Source organism: Nicotiana tabacum, chromosome 7, assembly GCF_000715075.1.
Source record: "Nicotiana tabacum cultivar K326 chromosome 7, ASM71507v2, whole genome shotgun sequence".
Taxonomy (NCBI): Eukaryota; Viridiplantae; Streptophyta; class Magnoliopsida; order Solanales; family Solanaceae; genus Nicotiana; species Nicotiana tabacum.
Window position 1 is genome coordinate 4,195,533 of NC_134086.1, and position 22,477 is coordinate 4,218,009.

Here is a 22,477-nt window from a genome sequence, read left to right on the forward strand (position 1 = left end):
AACTGGTCATCCTCGACTCTGATCTTCAATTGGTACCGATTATGCACATTGTCCCAAGTCACTGTTGGATACTCAATCAAATTCTGCTTTAGTTGACGTGATGCTATCGAACTTCGCTTGTTCAAAGCCTGAGTAAAGGCTTGGACAGCCCAATCATCAGTAAATGGGGGTAGGTCCATGCGTTCCATCTGAAATCGAGATACGAACTCCCTTAACATTTCATTGTCCTTCTGTCTCACTTTGAAGAGGTCTGACTTCCTGGTCGTAACCTTATTGCTCCGACGTGCTCCTTTACGAATGAATCAGCGTGCATGGCGAAAGAATCAATGGAATTAGGCGGCAAATTGTGGTACCATATCATTGCCCCATTTCATAAAGTTTCTCCAATTGTTTTTGTGACGACCCAAAGGGGTCATCACCGGTTTTCTCCCTTTTTCCGTGCTTCCGAGGCCTTGAAAACCTTATCTTTAGTTGCCTCGATTTGCGTGCCCAGTCCGGGCGCGTAGCCGGAAAAGCTTATGTGTTAAATTATGTGAAATTTGATAAATTGTGGCTTTAAATGGTTAAAGTTGACTTTGGTCAACATTTTAGGTAAACGGCCGGACCCGTGATTTGACGGTCCCGGAGGATCCATAGAAAAATATGGGACTCGGGCGTATGCCCGGAATCAAAATCCGAGGTCCCGAGCCCGAGAAATGAATTTTTAAAAGAAATTGTTTTCTGAAATTTAATTTGAAAGTGGTATCGAGCCCGTATTTTGGTTCCGGCGACCAGTACAGGTTTTATATGTGGTTTAAGCGCTTTCTATGAAATTTGGTTAAAATCGGATGTCGTTTGACGTGTTTTGGACTTAAAACTCTAAATTTGAAAGTTTTTGAAGTTTGAAGAAAAACTAGTGATTTTGAGGCTTGATTCGTTGTTTATGATGATATTTGGCGATTTGATCGCACGGATAAGTTCATATGAGGTTGTTGAGTTAGTACATATGTTTGGTTAGGATCCCCGAGGGCTAGGGTGTGATTCGGATGTGTTTCGGGATGGTTTTGGACTTAGAAAGGTTGCAGAAAATAGCAGTTCTGGTGTTCTGTTATCCAGTGCTATGCGATCGCATAGGCCTTTCCGCGATCGCATAGAGTGAGTTTCTAGGTGCCCTGTTTGTTCTATGGGGTCTCATAGATCATCCTGCGATCGTGTATAGTAGCCACTATTTGTTATATGCGATCGCATTCCCCTTCCGCGATCGCAATGCATAAAAACCAAACCCGGAATGGAGCCCATTTTCTTCTATGCGTTCGCAATACACTGTCCGCGATCGCAATGGGAAACCTTCCTCTCCCTATGCGATCGCATGACCTTCTTCGCGATCCCATAGAGCATTTTCTGCCCAGTTATTTTTTTTACCCAAAACAGAACAGTGACGAGATTTAATCCGTATTTCACACGGGTTCTTCTTCTCCATAGCTCTTGAGCGAATTTTTGAGCACTTCTTCACCAAAGCTTCTTGGGTAAGTAAATTCCCACTCATTTCCTTCATCTTCCTTCATTAATTAATGAGTTTCTAAACCTAAATCATGAAATCAAAGTAGAAATTAGGGGTTTTGGGTAGAGTTAGGGCTTTTTACTTTTCTTGATTTAGACCTCGTTTTGGGTCGAATTTGAAAACAAATTATATATTCGGGCTCGTGGATGAATGGGTGATATGAATTTGGTCCAAACCTCGTGTTTTGACTAAGCGGTCCCGGAGTCGATTTTTGGAATTTTGGGAAGAAAGCTTAGAAATCTATGTTTAGGCATTAGGTTTGATTTGTTTAGCTTATATTGATACTATAAAGATTTTATTTCATAGATTTGATTGAGTTGGAGCCGAATTCGAGAGGGAAAGCGGTCGTTGTGGATTAATTTAGCCGTGGATGTTGAGGTAAGTGTTCAGTCTAACTCTAGCTTGAGGGATTAGGAGTTGAGTCTTACTTACTACTTGCTTTGTGTTGTGTCCGACGTATATGCATGGTGACGAGTATCTATAAGTTGGGGGTCGAGCATGACCGTGAGTCCTAAATTGCTAAATTGTTGTATTCTTAAGTAATGCTTATGAGAACTTGGTTGAAGATCTTTGAAACTGAGCAAGTAAATGTTATGATTGAGCATTTGTATTAATTGTGTTAAGTATAAAATGAGTAAATTGGTTATAGCTAGATCTCCCTTGCCGGGATAGTTGATTTGATATCTTGTTCCCTTGCCGGGAAACTTATTATGTTATCTTGCTCCCTCGTCGGGATTATCCTGTGATATTGTGTTGCAATAAAATGGGAGGGGGTGGTACGCCTACCACAAGATATGATAAAATGGGAGCGGGTGGTACGCCTACCACAATATAAAATGAAATGGGAGCGTGTGGTACGCCTACCACAAGATATGATAAAATGGGAGCGGGTGGTAAGCCTACCACAAGACAAAATAAAATGAGTGCGGGTGGTACGCCTACCACAAGATAAAATGAAATGGGAGCGGGTGGTACACCTACCACAAGATAAAATGAAATGGGAGCGGGTGGTACGCCTACCACAAGATATGATGAAATGGGAGCGGGTGATACCCCTACCACGAGATGTGATGAAATGGGAGCAGATGGTACGCCTACCACAAGAGATGATGAAATGGGATCGGGTTACATGCCTGCAACAAGAGAAAACTGAGAAAAGTGAAAGTGGTTGTTTTTCCCTTATTCTACGGTAGAAGTGAGCTAATGCAGTTTTCCCTTATTATCTCTAATATTCTGTTTTATCTGCTATCCCCGTACGCATGCTCCCTCTCCCAGCTTTAATTTTTTACTTTCTACTATTTTCCATTGTACTTGTGTGTATATATATATATATATATATATATATATATATATATATATATATCTGCACAGGTTTATCTGGAGTCTGGGTCTAGCCTCGTCACTACTTCGCCGGGGTTAGGCCAGGCACTTACCAGCATATGGGGTCGGTTGTGCTGATACTACACTATGTGCTCTTTTGCACATATCATGGAGTTGGAGCAGCCTTTGGACAACAACAGTAGATTGGGAGCAGGCCTTCAGTCCAGAGACACCGAGGTAGCCTTGCTAACTTCCGCAAGCCCGGAGTCTCTCTCTCTTTATTCAGTTTGTTATCTTTTGTACCGAAACAAACAGTTTAAAATTTTCTTTCAGACGATTGTATTCAGTAACCTTAGTAGTTCGTGAGTATTGTGACACCAATCTTGGGTAGAGGATTATGTTAAACTTTCCGCATTTCTATTCAGTTCTTATATAAGTTAAGACTTCCGCTTGAAATTTTAATTATGTTGACTTTATTTCATGTTGATTATTTTGGAAAAGAATGTGTGTTAATCGGAAGGTAATGTAAGTTGGCTTGCCTAGCTCCTATTAGTAGGTGCCATCACGACTCCGAGGGTGGGAAATCCGGGTCGTGACAAGTTGGTATCAGAGCACTTGGTTACATAGGTCTCACAACTCATGGACAACCTTAGTAGAGTCTGAAGGATCGGTACGGAGACGTCTGTATTTATCCCAGAGGCTACAGAGTTAGGAAAACTTCACATCTGTTCTTTCTTGTCGTGTGGCGAGGAAACGCGCTTCTTCATCGATCGCGCAGCAGCCCGAGCCCCCAGCAGAAGCTCCTATTAGGGGCAGAGGGCGAGGCCAAGGCAGGGGCAGAGCTCAGCCCCGAGCAGCAGTTCCAAAGGTGGAGCCTCATGTTGATTATGATGAGGAGGTTTCAGCAGCTCCGGTGGGCCCAACGTAGGTCCCAGAGGGTTTCATAGCCACTCCAGTGCTTCAGGACGCTTTGGTCCGATTGGTAGGCTTCATAGAGAGCGTCTCTCGAGCGGGTTTGCTCCCAGTAGCACCAACCACTTCTCAGGCTGGAGGAGGGGTTCAGACTCCCGCTACACGTACTCCGGAGAAGGTAGCTCCCCAGGTTCAGGTTCCGGTGGTTTAGCCAGCAGTGGCAGTTCAGCCAGGTATAGCGGCTCAGACTGGCGATGGTGCGGCTATGTCCGCCGATGCTTTGTGGAGATTGGATCGATTCACTAAGCTATTCACTACCACAGGATCCCCAGGATTTCTTATATAGCTGCCATGAGGTTCTTCGGAACATGGGTGTTGTGGAGACCAATGGGGTCGATTTTGCCACCTTTTGTCTATCTGGACCCGCCAAGACTTGGTGGAGGGACTATTGCTTAGTCAGACCAGCAGGATCGCCGTCTTTGACTTAGGACCAATTTGTAGAGTTATTTTTGGAGAAGTTTCTCCCAGTCACTCAGAGAGAGGCTCTTCGCAGGCAGTTCGAGCGCCTCCAACAGGGTTCTATGACTATTATCCAGTATGAGACCAGGTTCATCGATTTAGCTCGTCGTGCTATCATTATACTTCCCACCGAGAGAGAGAGAGAGGGTGAGAAGGTTTATTGATGGTCATATTCTACCGATTCGACTTCAGATGGCCAAGGAGGTCGGGAGCGAGATCACATTTCAGGAGGCGACCAATGTGGTCCATAGAGTTGAGATGGTTCTATTACAAGGATGTGGTCATGGGTCGGATAAGAGGCCCCGTCATTTAGGTAGATTCAGTGGTACCTCATCTGGAAGTAGAGATTCGTATGGTAGAGTCCATCCTCCTAGGCCCTTTTAGTCAACCCTATAGGTCTCTCATGGTACTTCGAGTGATCGTGGTTCTTAGCCACATTATTTAGACCAGTAGCCTTACAGTTCACCATCAGCACCTATCAGTGCACCACCGCTCCAGAGTTTTTAGGGTCGTCATCCCTAGCAGCCGAGGGCTTGTTTCACGTGTGGAGACACGAGGCACATTGCCAGGTATTGCCCTCGAGCTTTGAGCAGCTCTTAGCACCAGAGTTCTCGTACTATGATTCAGGCACTAGAGGTTTCACAACCTGTCCAGCCAGCTAGAGGTGGTGGCAGGGGTGTTAGAGGTGGAGGTAGAGGTCATAGAGGTGTAGCTCAGGCCGCCAAAGGTGGGGTCCAGCCAGCAGCCGGTTGTCCCAGAGAGATAGTTCAGGGAGGTGGGGCCCAGCCTCGATGTTATGCTTTGCCAGCCAGGCCAGAGGCTGAGTCATCATATGCTATCATTACAGGTACTATTCTGGTCTGCGATAGAGATGCTTCAAGGCTATTTGACCCTGTATCTACGTATTCATATGTGTCGTCCTATTTTGCCCCTACTCAGTTATGCCTAGTGAGTCCTTGAGTATTCCTGTATATGTATCTATACCGGTGGGTGATTCTATAGTGGTTGATCGGGTTCATCGTTCCTGTGTCGTGGTGTTTAGGGGTCTTGAGACCTGTGTTGATTTGTTGCTCTTAGATATGGTGAATTTCGACGTTATATTAGGGATGAATTGGTTGTCCCCGTATCATGCTATCTTGGATTGCCATGCCAAGACCGTGACCTTGGCTTTACCAGATTTGCCCTGACTAGAGTGGAGAGGGACCCCAGGTCATGCCACTCGCAGTGTTATTTCATATGTGAAGGCTCGACGCATGGTCGAGAAGGGGTGTTTAGCTTATCTGGCGTATGTTCGCGATTCCAGCGCAGAGGTCCCTTCTATTGATTCTGTACCTATGGTTAGAGAGTTCCCCGAGGTTTTCCCTTCAGACCTTCCGGGTATGCCGCTCGACAGGGATATCGACTTTTGTATTGATCTGGCTCCGGGCACTCAGCCCATTTCTATTCCACCATATCGCATGGCCCCGCCAGATTTGAAAGAATTGAAGGAGCAGTTACAAGACTTGCTTGGGAAGTGTTTCATTAGACCCAGTGTGTCACCTTGGGGTGCGCCGGTTCTGTTTGTAAAGAAAAAGGATGGCTCTATGAGAATGTGCATTGATTACCGGCAATTGACCAAGGTTACAATTAAGAATAAGTATCCACTGCCGAGGATTGATGATTTGCTCGATCAACTTCAGGGTGCCAAGGTATTTTCAAAGATTGACTTGAGATCTGGCTACCATCAGTTGAGGATCCTAAGACAGCATTCCGCACTCGATACGGGCATTATGAGTTCTTGGTTATGTCATTTGGGTTGACCAATGCCCCAGTAGCCTTTATGGATTTGATGAACCGAGTGTTCAGGCCTTATTTGGACTCGTTCGTGATAGTCTTCATTGATGATATTTTGATATATTCCCGCAGCCAGGAGGAGCACGAGCAGCATCTTAGAGTGGTTCTTCAGACCTTGAGGGATAGTCAGTTATATGCTAAGTTCTCAAAGTGTGAGTTCTGGTTGAACTCAGTTACATTTCTGGGTCATATTGTATCAGCAGAGGGTATTCAGGTTGATCCAAAGAAGATTGAGGCAGTCAAGAACTGGCCTAGACCAGCATCAGCCACTGAGATTCAGAGTTTCTTGGAGTTAGCAGGTTACTATCGTCGGTTCGTGGAGGGGTTCTCGTCTATTACAGCCTGACCAGGTTGACCTAGAAGGGTTCCCAGTTCAGATGGTCAAACGAGTGTGAGGCAAGCTTTCAGAAGCTCAAGACAGCTCTGACTATGGCACCGGTATTGGTTTTGCCCACAGGTTCAGGGCCTTATACAGTCTATTGTGATGCATCTCGTATTGGACTTGGTGCAGTGCTGATGCAGGATGGCAAGGTCATTGCCTATGCTTTGAGACAGTTGAAGATTCATGAGAAGAACTATCCAGTGCATAATTTGGAGTTGGCAGCCATTGTTCACGCATTGAAGATTTGGAGGCACTATATGTATGGCGTGACGTGTGAGGTGTTCACGGATCATAAGAGTCTTTAGTATTTGTTCAAGCAAAAGGAGTTGAATTTGAGGCAGAGGAGGTGGTTGGAGTTGTTGAAAGATTATGACATCACTATCCTATATCACCCGGAAAAGGCCAATGTGGTGTCCGATACCTTGAGTAGGAAGTCAGCTAGTATGGGCAGTCTTGCTTATATTCCGGTTGGCAAGGGACCGCTTGCTTTGGATGTTCAGGCTTTGGCCAATCAGTTAGTGAGGTTGGATATTTCTGAACCTAGTAGAGTATTAGATTGCACGGTCGCTCATTCTTCGTTATGGGAGCGTATCCGTGATCGGCAGTTTGATGGTCCCCATTTGTGTGTCCTTAGGGACACGGTACATCGTGGAGGTGCCAAGCAGGTTACCTTAGATGCTGATGGAGTTTTGAGTTTGCAGGGTCGAGTTTGTGTGCCTAATGTGAATGGGCTTCGAGAGTTGATTTTAGAGGAGACCCATAGCTCCTGGTACTCTATTCATCCGGGCACCGCGAAGATGTATCAGGACTTGTCACATCATTATTGGTGGCGTAGAATGATGAAAGATATCGTTGCCTATGTGGCTCGGTGTTTGAATTGTCAGCAGGTAAAGTATGAGCATCAGAGGCCTGGTGGTTTATTTCAGAGGATTGAGCTTCCCGAGTGGAAGTGGGAGCGGATCACTATGGACTTCATTGTTGGGCTCCCACAGGCTCGGAGGAAGTTCGACGCAGTTTGGGTCATTATTGATAGGCTGACCAAGTTAGTGCATTTCATTTCTGTGGTAATCTCCAATTCATCCAAGAGGTTAGCTGAGATCTATATCTGGGAGATTGTTTCCCTTCATGGTGTGCCAGTGTCTATTATTTCGGACCGAGGTACGCAGTTTACCTCGCGTTTCTGGAAAGTAGTCCAACGAGAGTTAGGCACCCAGGTTGAGTTAAGTAGAGCATTTCATCCTTAGACGGACGGGCAGTCCGAGCGGACTATTCAGATATTGGAGGATATGCTCCGAGCTTGTGTCATTGACTTGGAGGTTCGTGGGATCAGTTCTTGCCTTTAGCAGAGTTTGCCTACAACAACAGCTACCAGTCGAGTATCCAGATGGGCTCCTTATGAGGCTTTGTATGGTAGGCGATGTCGATCTCCGGTTGGATGGTTTGAGCCGTGAGAGGCTCGATTGTTGGGTACAGATTTGGTTCATGAGGCTTTGGACAAGGTTAGGATCATTCAGGATAGACTTTGTACAGCTCAGTCCAGGCAAAAGAGTTATGCAGATCGAACGGTTCGAGATGTGGCTTTCATGGTTGGTAAGCGAGTATTGCTCCGAGTGTCTCCTATGAAGGGCGTGATGAGATTTGGGAAGAAGGGCAAGCTAAGCCCTAGGTTCATTGGCCCATTTGAGATTCTTGATCGAGTGGGAGAAGTGGATTATAGACTTGCATTGCCACCGAGCTTATCAGCCGTACATCCAGTGTTTCATGTGTCCATGCTTCGGAAATATCACGGCGATCCATCCCACGTGTTAGATTTCAGCACTGTCCAGTTGGACAAGGACTTATCTTATGAGGAGTAGCCGGTAGCTATTCTAGACCGGCAGGTTCGCCAGTTGAGGTCGAAGAGTTTTCCTTTGGTTTGTGTTCAGTGGAGAGGTCAACCTCCTGAGGCATCGACCTGGGAGTCTGAGTCCGATATGCAGGACCGTTATCCTCACCTTTTCCCCGACTCAGGTACTTTCTTCTTATGTCCGTTCAAGGACGAACGGTTGTTTTAGAGGTGGAGAATGTGACGACCCAAAGGGGTCATCACCATTTTCCTCCCTTTTTCCATGCTTCCGAGGCCTTGAAAACCTCACCTTTAGTTGCCTCAATTTGCGTGCGTAGTCCGGGCGTGTAGCCGGAAAAGCTTATGTGTTATGTGAAATTTGATAAATTGTGGCTTTAAATGGTTAAAGTTGACTTTGGTCAACATTTTGGGTAAACTGACTCGAACTCGTGATTTGACGGTTCCGGAGGGTCCGTAGAAAAATGTGGGACTTGGGCGTATGCCGGGAATCGAAATCCGAGGTCCCGAGCCCGAGAAATGAATTTTTAAAAGAAATTGTTTTCTGAAATTTAATATGAAAATTTGAAATAAAAATGAATTAGAAAGCAGTGGTATTAGGCCCGTATTTTGGTTCCGGCGCCCAGTACAGGTCTTTTATGTGGTTTAAGCGCTTTTTGTGAAATTTGGTTTAAATCGGACGTCGTTTGACGTGTTTCGGACTTAAAACTCTAAATTTGAAAGTTTTTGAAGTTTGAAGAAAAACTAGTGATTTTGAGGCCTGATTCGTTGTTTATAATGATATTTGGCGATTTGATCGCACGGATAAGTTCATATGAGGTTGTTGAGTTAGTACATGTGTTTGGTTAGGAGTCCCGAGGGCTCGGGTGTGATTCGGATGTGTTTCGGGGTGGTTTTGGACTTAGAAAAGTTGCAGAAAATAGCAGTTCTGGTGTTCTGTTATCTAGTTCTATGTGATCGCATAGGCCTTTCCGCGATCGCATAGAGTGAGTTTCCAGGTGCCCTGTTTGTTCTATGCGGTCGCATAGATCCTCCTGCGATTGCGTATAGTAGCCACCATTTGTATCATGCTATCACATTCCCCTTCCGCGATCGCAATGCATAAAAACCAAACCTGGAATGGCGCCCGTTTTCTTCTATGCGTTCGCAATACACTGTCCGCGATCGCAATGGGCAACCTTCCTCTCCCTATGCGATCGCATGACCTTCTTCGCGATCGCATAGAACATTTTCTGTCCAGTTATTTTTTTACCCAAAACAGAACAGTGATGAGATTTAGTCCGTATTTCACACGGGTTCTTCTTCTCCATAGCTCTTGAGCGAATTTTTGAGCACTTTTTCACCAAAGCTTCTTGGGTAAGTAAATTCCCACTCATTTCCATCATCTTCCTTCATTAATTATGAGTTTCTAAACCTAAATCATGAAATCAAAGTAGAAATTAGGGGTTTTGGGTAGAGTTAGGGCTTTTTACTTTTCTTGATTTATACCTCGTTTTGGGGTCGAATTTGAAAACAAATTATATATTCGGGCTCGTGGATGAATGGGTGATATGAATTTGGTCCGAACCTCGTGTTTTGACTAAGCGAGCCCGGAGTCGATTTTTGGAATTTTGGGAAGAAAGCTTAGAAATCTATGTTTAGGCATTAGGTTTGATTTGTTTAGCTTATATTGATACTATAAAGTCGTTATTTCATAGATTTGATTGAGTTGGAGCCGAATTCGAGAGGGAAAGCGGTCGTTGTGGATTAATTTAGCCGTGGAAGTTGAGGTAAGTGTTCGGTCTAACTCTAGCTTGAGGGATTAGGAGTTGAGTCTTACTTACTACTTGCTTTGTGTTGTGTCCGACGTATATGCATGGTGACGAGTATCTATAAGTTGGGGGTCGAGCATGACCGTGAGTCCTAAATTGCTAAATTGTTGTATTCTTAAGTAATGCTTATGAGAACTTGGTTGAAGATCTTTGAAACTGAGCAAGTAAATGTTATGATTGAGCATTGGTATTAATTTTGTTAAGTAGAAATAGAGTAAATTAGTTATAGCTGGATCTCCCTTGTCGGGATAGTTGATTTGATATCTTGTTCCCTTGCCGGGAAACTTATTATGTTATCTTGCTCCCTTGTCGGGATTATCCTGTGATATTGTGTTGGAATGAAATGGGAGCGGGTGGTACGCCTACCACAAGATATGATGAAATGGGAGCGGGTGGTACGCCTACCACAAGATAAAATGAAATGAGAGCGGGTGGTATGCCTACCACAAGATAAAATAAAATGGGAGCGGGTGGTACGCCTACCACAAGATAAAATGAAATGGGAGCGGGTGGTACGCCTACCACAAGATAAAATGAAATGGGAGCGGGTGGTACGCCTACCACAAGATATGATGAAATGGGAGTGGGTGGTACGCCTACCACGAGATGTGATGAAATGGGAGTGGGTGGTACGCCTACCACAAGAGATTATGAAATGGGATCAGGTTGCATGCCTGCAACAAGAGAAAACTGAGACAAGTGAAAGTGGTTGTTTTTCCCTTATTCTACGGTAGAAGTGAGCAAATGCAGTTTTCCCTTATTATCTCTAATATTCTGTCAGCTTTAATTGTTTACTTTCCGTTGTTTTCCGTTGTACTTGTATATATATATATATATATATATATATATATATATATATATATATATATGCAGAGGTTTATCTGGAGTCTGGGTCTAGCCTCGTCACTACTTCGCCGGGGTTAGGTCAGGCACTTACCAGCACATGGGGTCGGTTGTGCTGATACTACTCTCTGTGCTTTTTTGCACATATCACGGAGTTGGAGCAGCCTTTGGACAACAGCAGTAGATTGGGAGCAGGCCTTCAGTCCAGAGACACCGAGGTAGCCTTGCTGACGTCCGCAAGCCCGAAGTCTCTCTCTCTTTATTCAGTTTGTTATCTTTTGTACCGAAACAAACAGTTTAAAATTTCCTTTCAGATGATTGTATTTAGTAACCTTAGAAGTTCGTGAGTATTGTGACACCAATCTTGGGTAGAGGACTATGTTAAACTTTCCGCATTTCATGTTGATTATTTTGGAAAAGAATGTGTGTTAATCGGAAGGTAATGTAAGTTGGCTTGCCTAGCTCCTATAAGTAGGCGCCATCACGACCCCGAGGGTGGGAAATCCGGGTCATGACAGTTTCCAACAAAATGGATTCAATCTCATCATCTTCTAATTTATTTCCCTTTATTATGCATGTGTACGAAGTGATGTGTTAATTAGGATTGGTGGTCCCGTTGTACTTAGGTATATCTGGCATACAGAACTTTCTTAGGAATGGGCTTCGGAGCCGTACTTTGAGGAAAAGGGTTCTGCACGAACTTCTTCGAATGCAAACCCTTTAGGATCGGGGGTGCCCCAGTGTTTCGTCAACTCGTGTGTTGTACGTTTCTATATTTTTGTCATTAGCCTCAATTTTCTTTTCACCTGATTCTATCCATTTAGTGATTTCCTCGAGCATTTTCATGATGGCGGGATCAAATCCTGATCAATTTTCATTCAATTTTTCCTGCACGGGTTTGACCCTATGAGCAACTTCCTGTAATGTATCGAGTTCGATTCTTCTTGGGGCTCGATTATAATTTTGGAGTTGCACTATCGCGTTTTGCTGAGTTTGTAGCATGTCAAATATCATTTGAAGGCTAATTCCGCCTTCTTCACCATTTTTATTTTCCGATCGGCTACTCGGGCGTCTCTGCGAATGCTATTTTCAGGGTTAGCGCCTAAACCTCTATAAACGGCGACATGAGAATTGACATCAACTGGATCCATGGCCTGTGGTGCGTCGGGATTGAATTGAGGTACTTTGTTTCCCGGGGCGACTACGTACTCACTTTCGCCATGAAAACCAAGGCCTGTGTCAGTGTGAGTGGGTACTGCTTGAGAGTTCGACATGTTGATTCCTGAAATAAAAAATACTCACAAGAACAAGCGTAAAAGTAGTGTGTGTTAAGAAGTTTAAAATATTAAGCAATCACTATTATCCTTAGCCCCACGGTGGGCGCCAAACTGTTTATCCTAAAAATCGAGTAACAATTAAACATGTAATGTGGATTTAAGGATACATGATTTCAATTAATACCAATTGGTCAATTTAGAGATAAGTGATGAAATTAACAAGCATATAAAACAAACTGCTATTTGGACAGTGTCCTCGAGCTAGTGAACTCTCGAGCTTGATAGAGTAAGAATAGTTAAAGAGCAGTAAGTTGATGAGTAGAAGAAAAATATATTATATTGCTTTGATATTCGTGAACGCCAGGTCCTTACAAATGATGGGGACCCCTCCTTATATACTAGAGAAATCCTAATTGTGGTACAATTCCAATTACGAAAATAAATCCCATGATTGATACAAATAACCACCCTTGATTTGATCTGTTGTGAGATTTCTGCCGTGATCTCCGTCCGGTAAAGTATATTTCGCCTTTCTGTAATTGCATTCACTCGAAGTAGGTCATACTTAGTCTCGATTGGTGCAGGCATCGGTCTCGACGGACACTTCGATTTTTGGACTATGTGCCTCGTCTTCGAGCTCGGGTCTGATTCATTATGAGATTACCCCCGACGCAGCCCCTTTGTTTCGATCAAATAAAAAAATCGGGTGACTTGATTTTGACCGTATACAGTATTCGAGATGCAAACAGTGTAGCAGATTTCCTTGCTAATTTTGGAACACACTAAGAAGACACTTTCTTCATAGATGTAACACTCATAACGGAGGGAAGCGAGGGCGGGTCAAAGAATAGGACTGCCAGGTTTCTGAATAAGAGGTCACATGACACCTTAGGCGAATTGCTCATTAAGAAGAAAGAGAGAGGAAAGTAGATAGCTTTATAAAGAATAACCTAAGTTCAAATGATACACACGCTTTTGGGTTTGATAATGGCGTAAACCAAAGGACAACTCCGTGAAGTTTGTTAAGCCAAAACAGAGATTACGCATCATGGACTTGGGCTTGACAATGGTTGATTCAGATCTTCATGCTATAGCTAAAGCTTTCTTGAAGAATGATGTTGAAAGATTCCCTACCTTTAGATTTGGAACAAATGCTAAACATTTCACTCTTGACCAGGGATTCATGGTAGTGACATGTTGATAGCTTGTATAGCTTTTGTGTGTACAGGTAAAATCGGGGATCATGTTACCCCGATTTTCCGATAAAGAAATAAGAGGGACGCATGATCTAATGCAACCTCAAGTAAAGCTGAAGGATTCCTCGCTTCGGAGCCCGCGGAGGACGAACGGTACATTCGGGATCGGACACAACTGGACATCAGGTCCGGACAAAGTAAAGGTTCGAGACTAAGGAAAAACAGAAACGGTTGAGCACGATAATCGGGGAGCCATAATATCCGCTCTCAATCGGATATTACGTCGCAAATCCCGCCCAATATCAACTGCAAATCAACATTACCAAAAACAGAAATTTTTTACCTTATTTAAACTTCTAATATGATTAAACTCCCCTACTATATAAAGGGGGGAACTTTTTTAGTTTTAACCAAGATTAGCACGCATATCAAATCAATAAAGTTCAGTTTTGTCTGTTAGCTGTTGGTTAAAGTGTTCTTCAGTTCTTCTTTTCTTTCGTTACAACCGAGCCCGTATCGAGGGCTCGATCAGAGCCAATTTCAGTGTTCACCTTAAAGCCAGGCTTAATTGTTCCATAGTGTTTGGTTTGATCATATTATCTCTGTTTAATTTAATTATTTGTTGTTCATAAATCATTCATGTTAAATTAAATTATGTATCCTTTAAACCGTGATCAAATTTAATTGTTAATCATTTTAAGGATAAACATTTTGTTAATTTTGAAAGCGTCAAAGTTCAAGATGCAAAGGAGGAGGAGTCCTCATTTCTTTATCTGAAATTAGTAATCACTAACTTGATAGTCCGCGCGCATCTTTCTGTACAAGGATGAACTCTTCATTTTTCATTTAATTCAACAAAGGTTTGGACAAAAAACCACATCCAGGTTTAATCTTTAAGGTTCTAATTAGTATTCAATTCATTATATTTTTTAAGTTATAAATTTATATTTATTATTTGTTATAATTTTAGTGAATTTTTACATATAAATTTATGCTCTTTGTACTCTACATCCGCCTCTGCCTCCATGTACACACATTTGCTATGATATATACATTTTTAGGAAAGAAAATGAAAAGATAATATATATATATATATATATATATATATATATATATATATATATATATATATATATATATCAGGAATGTAAGAACAAAAATATAGTGCAGAAAATAAAACTTAGCTTAGACAAACACACAACACTTTACTTGGTTGTAATAACATGTCTTTCAACAAAACAAAAATACTTGAAACAAAGCAAATACAAGCATAACAGAATAGGAAACATGGAAACAATTTTACAACTGAGAAAGAAAACATCCCATAGAGACTAATTTTAAACTTCAGATTGAATAAGAAAAAAAGCCAAACTGGTTTTCTAAATATAACAATCTCATCAGATGACTGGATTGCAGAAAAACAGATTGCTTCCATAAATTTAAAAAGATAAACTGGTTTTTTTAATATAACAATCTCATTAGATGAGAAAAACATGAAATGCACACCATATCAAATACTTCATTACCCTCTCAGGAAGGACAATGTTGTCCTGATGCTCTCCTGCAGAAAAGAGGAAATTTAGTGCACACATATCGTATAGATACATTATACCAAATGAAACACACATATCATATAGATACAGATGATATCTTCTTCTAATCTCTATGGATAATGAATACCCTAAATGATAAACATGAATGTATAGACACATTTGGTGGAAAAATAATGAAGATTTAAAATCATCTCAAAATAAAATGAATTTGACTGACCTTTTTCAACTTCACTCTGTGGTTTCGCAATCAGCTGATTCGGGGGGAAATATAGTGAGCTTGAATTTGAAACTCTCTGGAGCTTGACTATCTGTTCCAGATTTTTTTTCTGCAACTTTTCGCATGAGTTCCTGCATCTTTGTCTTCCTGCCCTCTATAGCTTTTGCAGATTTATTTGCCTTCTTTGTGTTCTCCAGTGTCATCTCTTGAAGGCTACTTACACCAGCAAACTCAAATGGCACAGCCTCAAGCTTATCACATGATATTAGAACAAGGTACTTAAGTCTTTGAAATGAACGGTTTGAAGCTCTCCAATTTGTAAAATCTGCTCTTTCAATCCACAATACCTTGAGTTGGCTAAAACCTTCTGAATCCCAGGCCGTCCCACTAAATGCATTTTCTTTCAGCTTTAGGACCTGAAGGCATTCCAACCGCCCTAGTCCATTCGCATCACTCCAAACAAACTTTGTATTTGACAAAGTTAACTTCTTCAGTTTGCGTAGAAACTCAAGAAATGCTGGAGGAAGTTGAAGAACTTTGCTCTTGGACATGCCAACATCATTCAACAGCTTCAATTGCTCCAGGCACTTTAGTTTTCGAAAGTTGTTGAACCCACCCTTGTTAATTTCAAGAAAATCAGCCATTTCCCCTTGAATACTCACTTTTCTGAGATTACAAGCCCTTGCAAGCACATCTTCTCTGCAGCTTCCTGGTGCAACTTTAGACAGAGTTTGTAGGCATGAAGATTCTTCTGTTGTTTGCGTAGCAGGTGGCAATTTTGCAGGGACATTGGTGTGCAGATGCCTCAACCGTAGCATGTTCCATATGTCTGCCTTTATTTCAATGGAGGGTGCTTTTGTATTAACAATAAGAGTTTGTAAATTCCAAAACCTACCAAAGAAGGGCGGAAGAGCGTGGTAGTCACCTGAGATAGCTATGTACCTCAAATGAAATCGCTCTTGAAAATCCTTTGAGAAAGTGAAATTGAGGGATTCAACATCCAAGACCCTAACCAGTGGAAATGCTTTGTGGAGGAGTCGGATATTACCAAGCTGCTCACTTTCTTTTTGTTTTGTAGAAAAACATAAGAAAGACCTAACATGCTCAGCAGATGGTCCTTTGGAGATAAAAGATCTCAAAAGAGAGAGTTGAATACACAATCGACGGGAAGTATCTAGATCTGGTATAATAAGAGTACCAGGTTGATCAGTCTTTTCACATACTTCTTTAAAAAGACCTCCATTTTCCATCTTGCAGAACTGGTGCAACATGTCATGAAGACGACATGTTTTTACTTGACCGTCTACCCTTTTCTGCATTACAATCACTAAATTCCTGTTGACAAGTTCGTTCAAGTAAAAATCTGCTATATCCTCGGGTTTGCCATCTAAGTTGGAGTTTATCAGTCCCTCGGAAATCCACAAGCGGATCAACTTCCAAGCAGGGATTTCAAAGCCTTGTGGAAAAGCGCCACAATACAGGAAGCACGCCTTCATATCTTCGGGCAGATGACCATAACTCATTTCCACATATTTCAAGCAGCTTTTAGGGTCTTCCTTATTTATAAGGTGCTTTCCTACATTTTCTTTAACCATTTGCCACACTCTTTCGCTTGTACGTCCTTTTAGAGCTCCTGCAATTACCACTACAGCAAGTGGCAATCCATTACATTGTATAGCAATATTTTCTCCATAAGCTATTAAATCTTCTGGACACTTTCGAATATTACTGCCAAAAACTCTTATTTCCAAAAGTTGGAAACTTTCCTTGTCCGTCAGATATTTCAAGGAATGAGGTTCAGAATTGGCATATCTACCAATACGCAGGTCACGAGTGGTTAACATGATACGATGGCCTTTGCTGTTTTCCGGGAAAACTTTCATCACAGAATCCACAACGTCTGTCGCCCACACATCGTCCAACACAATGAGACATTTACCTCCTTTTAAAATGAATTCACGTATTGTGTTTGTCAAGTCACTGACAGCCATATTTTGATATTCTGTCGTGCGTTTCGTGAATCCTTCCAGTATACTAAGAAAGACCTCCTTTGGTTTGTATTGTTGTGGTCCTACGTAAACCCAAATGGTCTTGAAAAATTCGTAGGAAATCTTAGGATCATTATAGATTTTTATTGCCAGTGTGGTTTTGCCAAGTCCAGCCAAACCTACCACAGGGATAACATCTAAATCATTGGTTCCTTCAGCAAGACGGTCGATCACAATTTTGGCCTCCTCGTCAAAGCCGACAACTTCATTTTCTTCCAACACAGAATCCTGTTAATTAAAGAAGATCAAAATGGTTTGGATATTATCAGAATTTTCTTCTTTTCCAATCTTAAATTTCTTAATTTTAAAGAAGAAAAAAATACTAAAGAATTTTCAAATTTGTTGTTTTAAATATGCTAGTAATTGAACATTCATTATATATATATATATATATATATATATATATATATATATATATATATATAGGCGTAATGGCTTCCTGACCACTTAAACTTGTAAGGCTTTTGAAAGCCTATACACAAACTTTGGACTTTCCCATTTGAACACTCAAACTCGTGAAACCCTTAACTAATAAACACATTTGACCCTACGCGTGTGTATTACACATTCACAGACGTGTCCATCCAGTCAGCAAATGACCAACGGGATTGTTACACGTCAAGGGCAGCTGTGCTGGAATAAATTTATTAATTTCTACTTTTTCTTCTATTTCCCTTATTTTCTTCTTCACCAACTGATAGAATTAGGAGGCAGGAGCTTGAGATAGTGATGGGGAATGAGCACATATCATTCACTACACCTAAGATTGGTTCACTGATGAATGTGCAGACCAGTAAAGATCCTGACGGACTTCGTATCTTCTATTATTTTGCCCAGGATCTCAAGTGTTTTGTGTTCTCTCTTATTTCTCTCCATTCAAGTCGTGATTTTGCCATGGACAATCCTTCAAACAAGAAAAAATTAAAGATGATATTCATTTTAATTTTTGCAGAGAAGCTTTTAATGAAGAAAAATAATTGTCTATTTTGATTCTTAAGGATAATATGTTTTTGGGTATTTTTCAGCTGTTTTAATGGGGAAGGAGACAAAGGTTAGTAGGTGTAGGAGATATTGTGATGTTTAGGAAGCCAGACCATTGGTTTATTTGAGGTATTTTTTTCGAGCATAAATCCATCATTGTTGTGCAGTGAAGAGCTTCAAAGCCTCTAATGGAGATGGAAAAAAAGGGACAGATCTGTTTCTCTATCCCTTGCATGTATGTGTGTTTATCTTGCAGCCGTTTCTGGTGGTAGGCGGCTAGCTTTTAGATTGAGAACAAGAAAAGCTCAAAATCCGAAGAGCGAAGAAGGGGGGGAGGCACTGTTAGGCGTAGATGGGGAGGAGGGACTGGTTGGGTTCGTTTGGTCGTTGTTGTGGGTTATAGGTGAAGCCTTGTTTCTGGTCGTTGGGGATGGTGCGAAGATATAGGGGTGGTGTGTAGAAGACGAGAGACGAGATCCGGGGGTGTTTCTATTATGGAAATCGGCACACACGCGCCATTTGAATGTGACTTGTACGCACTATGTCCACGTAAGATAAGCCACCGCCACATAAGCATAGTCAATTGTCAAAGGTGTTTATTAGTTATAGGTTTCACGAGTTTGAGTGTTTAAATGAGAAAGACTAAAGTTTGTGTATCGGCTTTCAAAAGCCCTACAAGTTTAAGTGGTCAGGAAGCTATTTCTCCATATATATATATAAAGTAAAGTTATAAAGAAAATATAAAATAGGCTGACAATCATATATAGAGCCCGTTTGGATTAGCTGATTTGAAGTAGCTGATAAGCATTAGGTGTTGAAAAATAATTTTATGTGCTAAAACTGATTTAATAAATAAGCAATTACGTGTTTGGGTACAAGTGCTAAAATTGATAATAAGTTGCTGCAGTATTTGATAAAAAAAAGTGCCGATAAGCTTTTTTCTGTTAAAATAACTCAAATAACCTTAGAACTATTTACACTTACACGGGCGTAAATTCTTTAAAATTGTATATTCCAAATCGATTCAAATACAAAATATTCTATTTTTTATTTTATTTTAAATACAACCGTGCTTAGATAAGATAATTTTTACGATAAATATAATTTATTTTATGATAAGCATATAATCATAGGTTATAGTAATAATTAATAAATTGACAAAAGTTTCTCAGTAAAAAATAACCTAAATAGGAAAAAATATTTGAAGAGAAACAAACAATGTTTTCATATGTCCTCATTTATTACATGAGGTTCAAAGATTAATACACAATCACATACATATAAATATGCAAAGAAATAGAGAATTTATTTATCTTAAATAGTCAATGAGAATTGAAGACTTGAAGAGGTGTCGTCGGATTAGGCTGAAAAAAATACTTGAGGCCATGAGTATCAATGTTGGAGTTTTGTTCTAAAATAGAATATTTTAAAATTAAAATAGTAAAAATTTTGGTCAAACTTAAAGGGCTTATAAGCTAAAAATTCATAAGTTGGAGGTGACTAGCTTATAGCTTTTGGCTTATTTTTGACTTATAAACACTTTTAAAGATAAGCCGAAAAGTACTTATAAGCTAGTTTGACAAGCTTATAAGCTTAGACAAACACCCTCGTAACTAACGTTGAGATCAACAATAACAACATCATGATTCCGCAAGTATGGTCACGAGAGGGTAGAGTATTGCGTGATCGAGCTAGAGATCATAACAAGTTAGAAATAATAATTTTATACATACCTGTGGCCCGGGGGCAACGATATCCGGCTGATCATCAAGCATTGGCTTAGCCTGAAACGCCTCTGGATTTTCTTCACGAATTTTCTTCACTTGTTCAAGGGCGTCTCTAATCTCTTTTGCAAGATCCCAAACGGTTTTGGCATACTTAGCATCCAAGTTTTGCACAATTATATTTTTCTCTTGGTGCAGCTTCGCCTTAACCAGGAGCTTATCAATAAGACCCTCAGCTTTATATACCATAACTTGAACTTCTTTGATAAAGTATTTCCACTGTTCGCTGTTGCTTTGACGATATTTTGCAGCATCCTGTAGAAAGGCCTTTAACCGATTAAGCTCTCCCAATAGATGTGCAGATTCTTCTTTTGCACCACCAATTAGCTTCCAATTTTCAATTATAATCGGCACCAGGGTCTCCACTACAAATTGCAGTGCTACATCTGCCATTTTTTAGTAATTAAGCAACAATCTATGTAAATGGAGAGGATGATATATAGGTGCAGTGAGATCTTTACTTTACTAAACCTGTATATATATACAGAATGGAAGACATAAGTGTGAACATCCAATATAATTTCTTAACTTGACTTTGTAGCCAGAATTATTTAAACCGTCCTTTTATATTCTTATGTAATGTTCACCCACCGGCCAGGCCACCATCAATTTAGTATTCTAACAAAAACATTTAGCACATAAAAATATTAGCAAGTAGTTCATCCCACTGTCTGTGGTTCCCATCAATATATAATACTCGTTTTAGAGCCACAAAAAAGTACTTTTTTAAAAATTAGCATGGGCAAAATCAAACTTTGGTTTTGAACAGAAGGAGAAACATTTTTTTTTTTTTGCTTTGGGAAGAAGCTAAAAATTTTAACTTCTTTGACGAAGCTGAATGAGAAGTAAAAAAATTAATTTATTCAATAAAATAATATCATTACTGTTATAAAATAAAAGAATGCAGTAAAATGTAAACAAGAAGAGATAGAGAGAATGGAGAAGTGTTTTCTTCTTTCACTTTGGTGTGATTTTTCATTGCAATTACATGGCCTTTTATAGGCATAAAAAGTAAAGATGATGGACATAAAATAGGGAATTCAATCTTTAAGTTATTCACAACATGGGCATCCAATGTAGCATCCAATTTAGTATCCAATGTAGTATCCAATGTAGTATCCAAAGTAGTATCCAATGTACAAACTATTCATAACACACCCCCTTGGATGTCCATGTAAGATAATGTGCCTCATTAAAAACTTACAAAAAAAAATATTGGGATGTACATAGTTATTTATAATATGCATTGTTTGCTGCCTCATTAAAAACCTTACCAGGAAAACCCAGTGGGACAAAACCTTGGTTAAGGAAAAGAGTGCAGCGTGTAGTTACTCCCCCTGATGAAAAATCACTTAATGTCTCGAAAACGACGCATTCCAATCTTATATATCAGCTTTTCAAATATTGAGGTTGGTAATGCCTTAGTGAACAGATCAGCCAAATTATCACTTGAACGAACTTGTTGTACATCTATTTCACCATTCTTCTGAAGATCATGAGTGAAAAAGAATTTCGGTGAAATGTGTTTTGTTCTATCTCCTTTGATATATCCTCCTTTCAATTGAGCTATGCATGCAGCATTGTCTTCATACAATATTGTTGGAATATTCTCTTTCGAAGAAAGACCACATGTTTGCTGAATGTGTTGAGTTATAGATCTTAACCAAACGCATTCTCGACTTGCTTCGTGAATGGCTATTATCTCTGCATGATTTGAAGAAGTAGCAACCATAGTTTGTTTTGTCGAACGCCATGATATGGCTGTACCTCCACTTGTAAATAAATAGCCTGTCTGAGATCGACCTTTGTGTGGATCAGACAAATATCCTGCATCTGCATAACCAATCAATGATGGCTTGGATTCATTTGAATAAAATAAACTCATATCAATGGTCCCTTGGAGGTATCTGAATATATGTTTAATACCATTCCAGTGTCTTTGTGTTGGCGAAGTACTAAATCTTGCCAATAAGCATACTGAGAAAGCTATATCTGATCAGGAATTATTGGCAAGATACATTAATGCCCCAATTGCACTAAGATATGGTACTTCGGCACCAAGAAGCTCTTCATCATTTTCATGAGGTCGGAATGGATCTTTCTTTATATCAAGTGATCTCACAACCATCGGGGTACTCAATGGATGTGCTTTATCCATATAGGATCGCTTTAAAATCTTTTCGGTGTATGTCGATTGATGGACAATATTCCATCTTTCATATACTCAATTTGTAGACCAAGACAAAATTTTGTCTTTCCAAGATCTTTCATTTCAAATTCTTTCTTCAAACAATCTACTGTTTTTGGAAGCTCCCCAGGAGTTCCAATGATATTTAAATCATCTACATACACGGCGATTATAACAAATTCAGATCCAGACCTTTTTATAAAGACACAGGGACAAATTAGATCATTCTT

At 40.6% G+C, this 22,477-nt stretch overlaps 1 protein-coding gene across 1 annotated transcript; it reads right to left on the minus strand.

The window, feature by feature from the left end:
* Positions 1 to 14,663: 14,663 nt before the first annotated feature.
* On the minus strand, positions 14,664 to 20,539 carry LOC107805588 (putative late blight resistance protein homolog R1A-3). Its single transcript, XM_016629657.2, has 3 exons — positions 20,009 to 20,539; positions 15,247 to 17,522; positions 14,664 to 15,037 (listed from the first exon to the last, which is right to left on the minus strand). The coding sequence occupies exons 1-2, from the start codon at positions 20,450 to 20,452 to the stop codon at positions 15,258 to 15,260; spliced, it is 2,709 nt and encodes a 902-aa protein (XP_016485143.2). The 5' UTR covers positions 20,453 to 20,539; the 3' UTR covers positions 14,664 to 15,037; positions 15,247 to 15,257.
* Positions 20,540 to 22,477: the final 1,938 nt, after the last annotated feature.

What these genes read in the sequence shown, in the direction of transcription:
- LOC107805588 (XM_016629657.2), bottom strand. Translation starts at nt 20,452, where the DNA reads ATGGCAGATGTAGCACTGCAATTTGTAGTGGAGACCCTGGTGCCGATT. An exon ending in TCGTTGCCCCCGGGCCACAG is followed by an intron (nt 17,523 to 20,008) that starts GTATGTATAAAA and finishes TTTAATTAACAG; the next exon opens with GATTCTGTGTTGGAAGAAAA.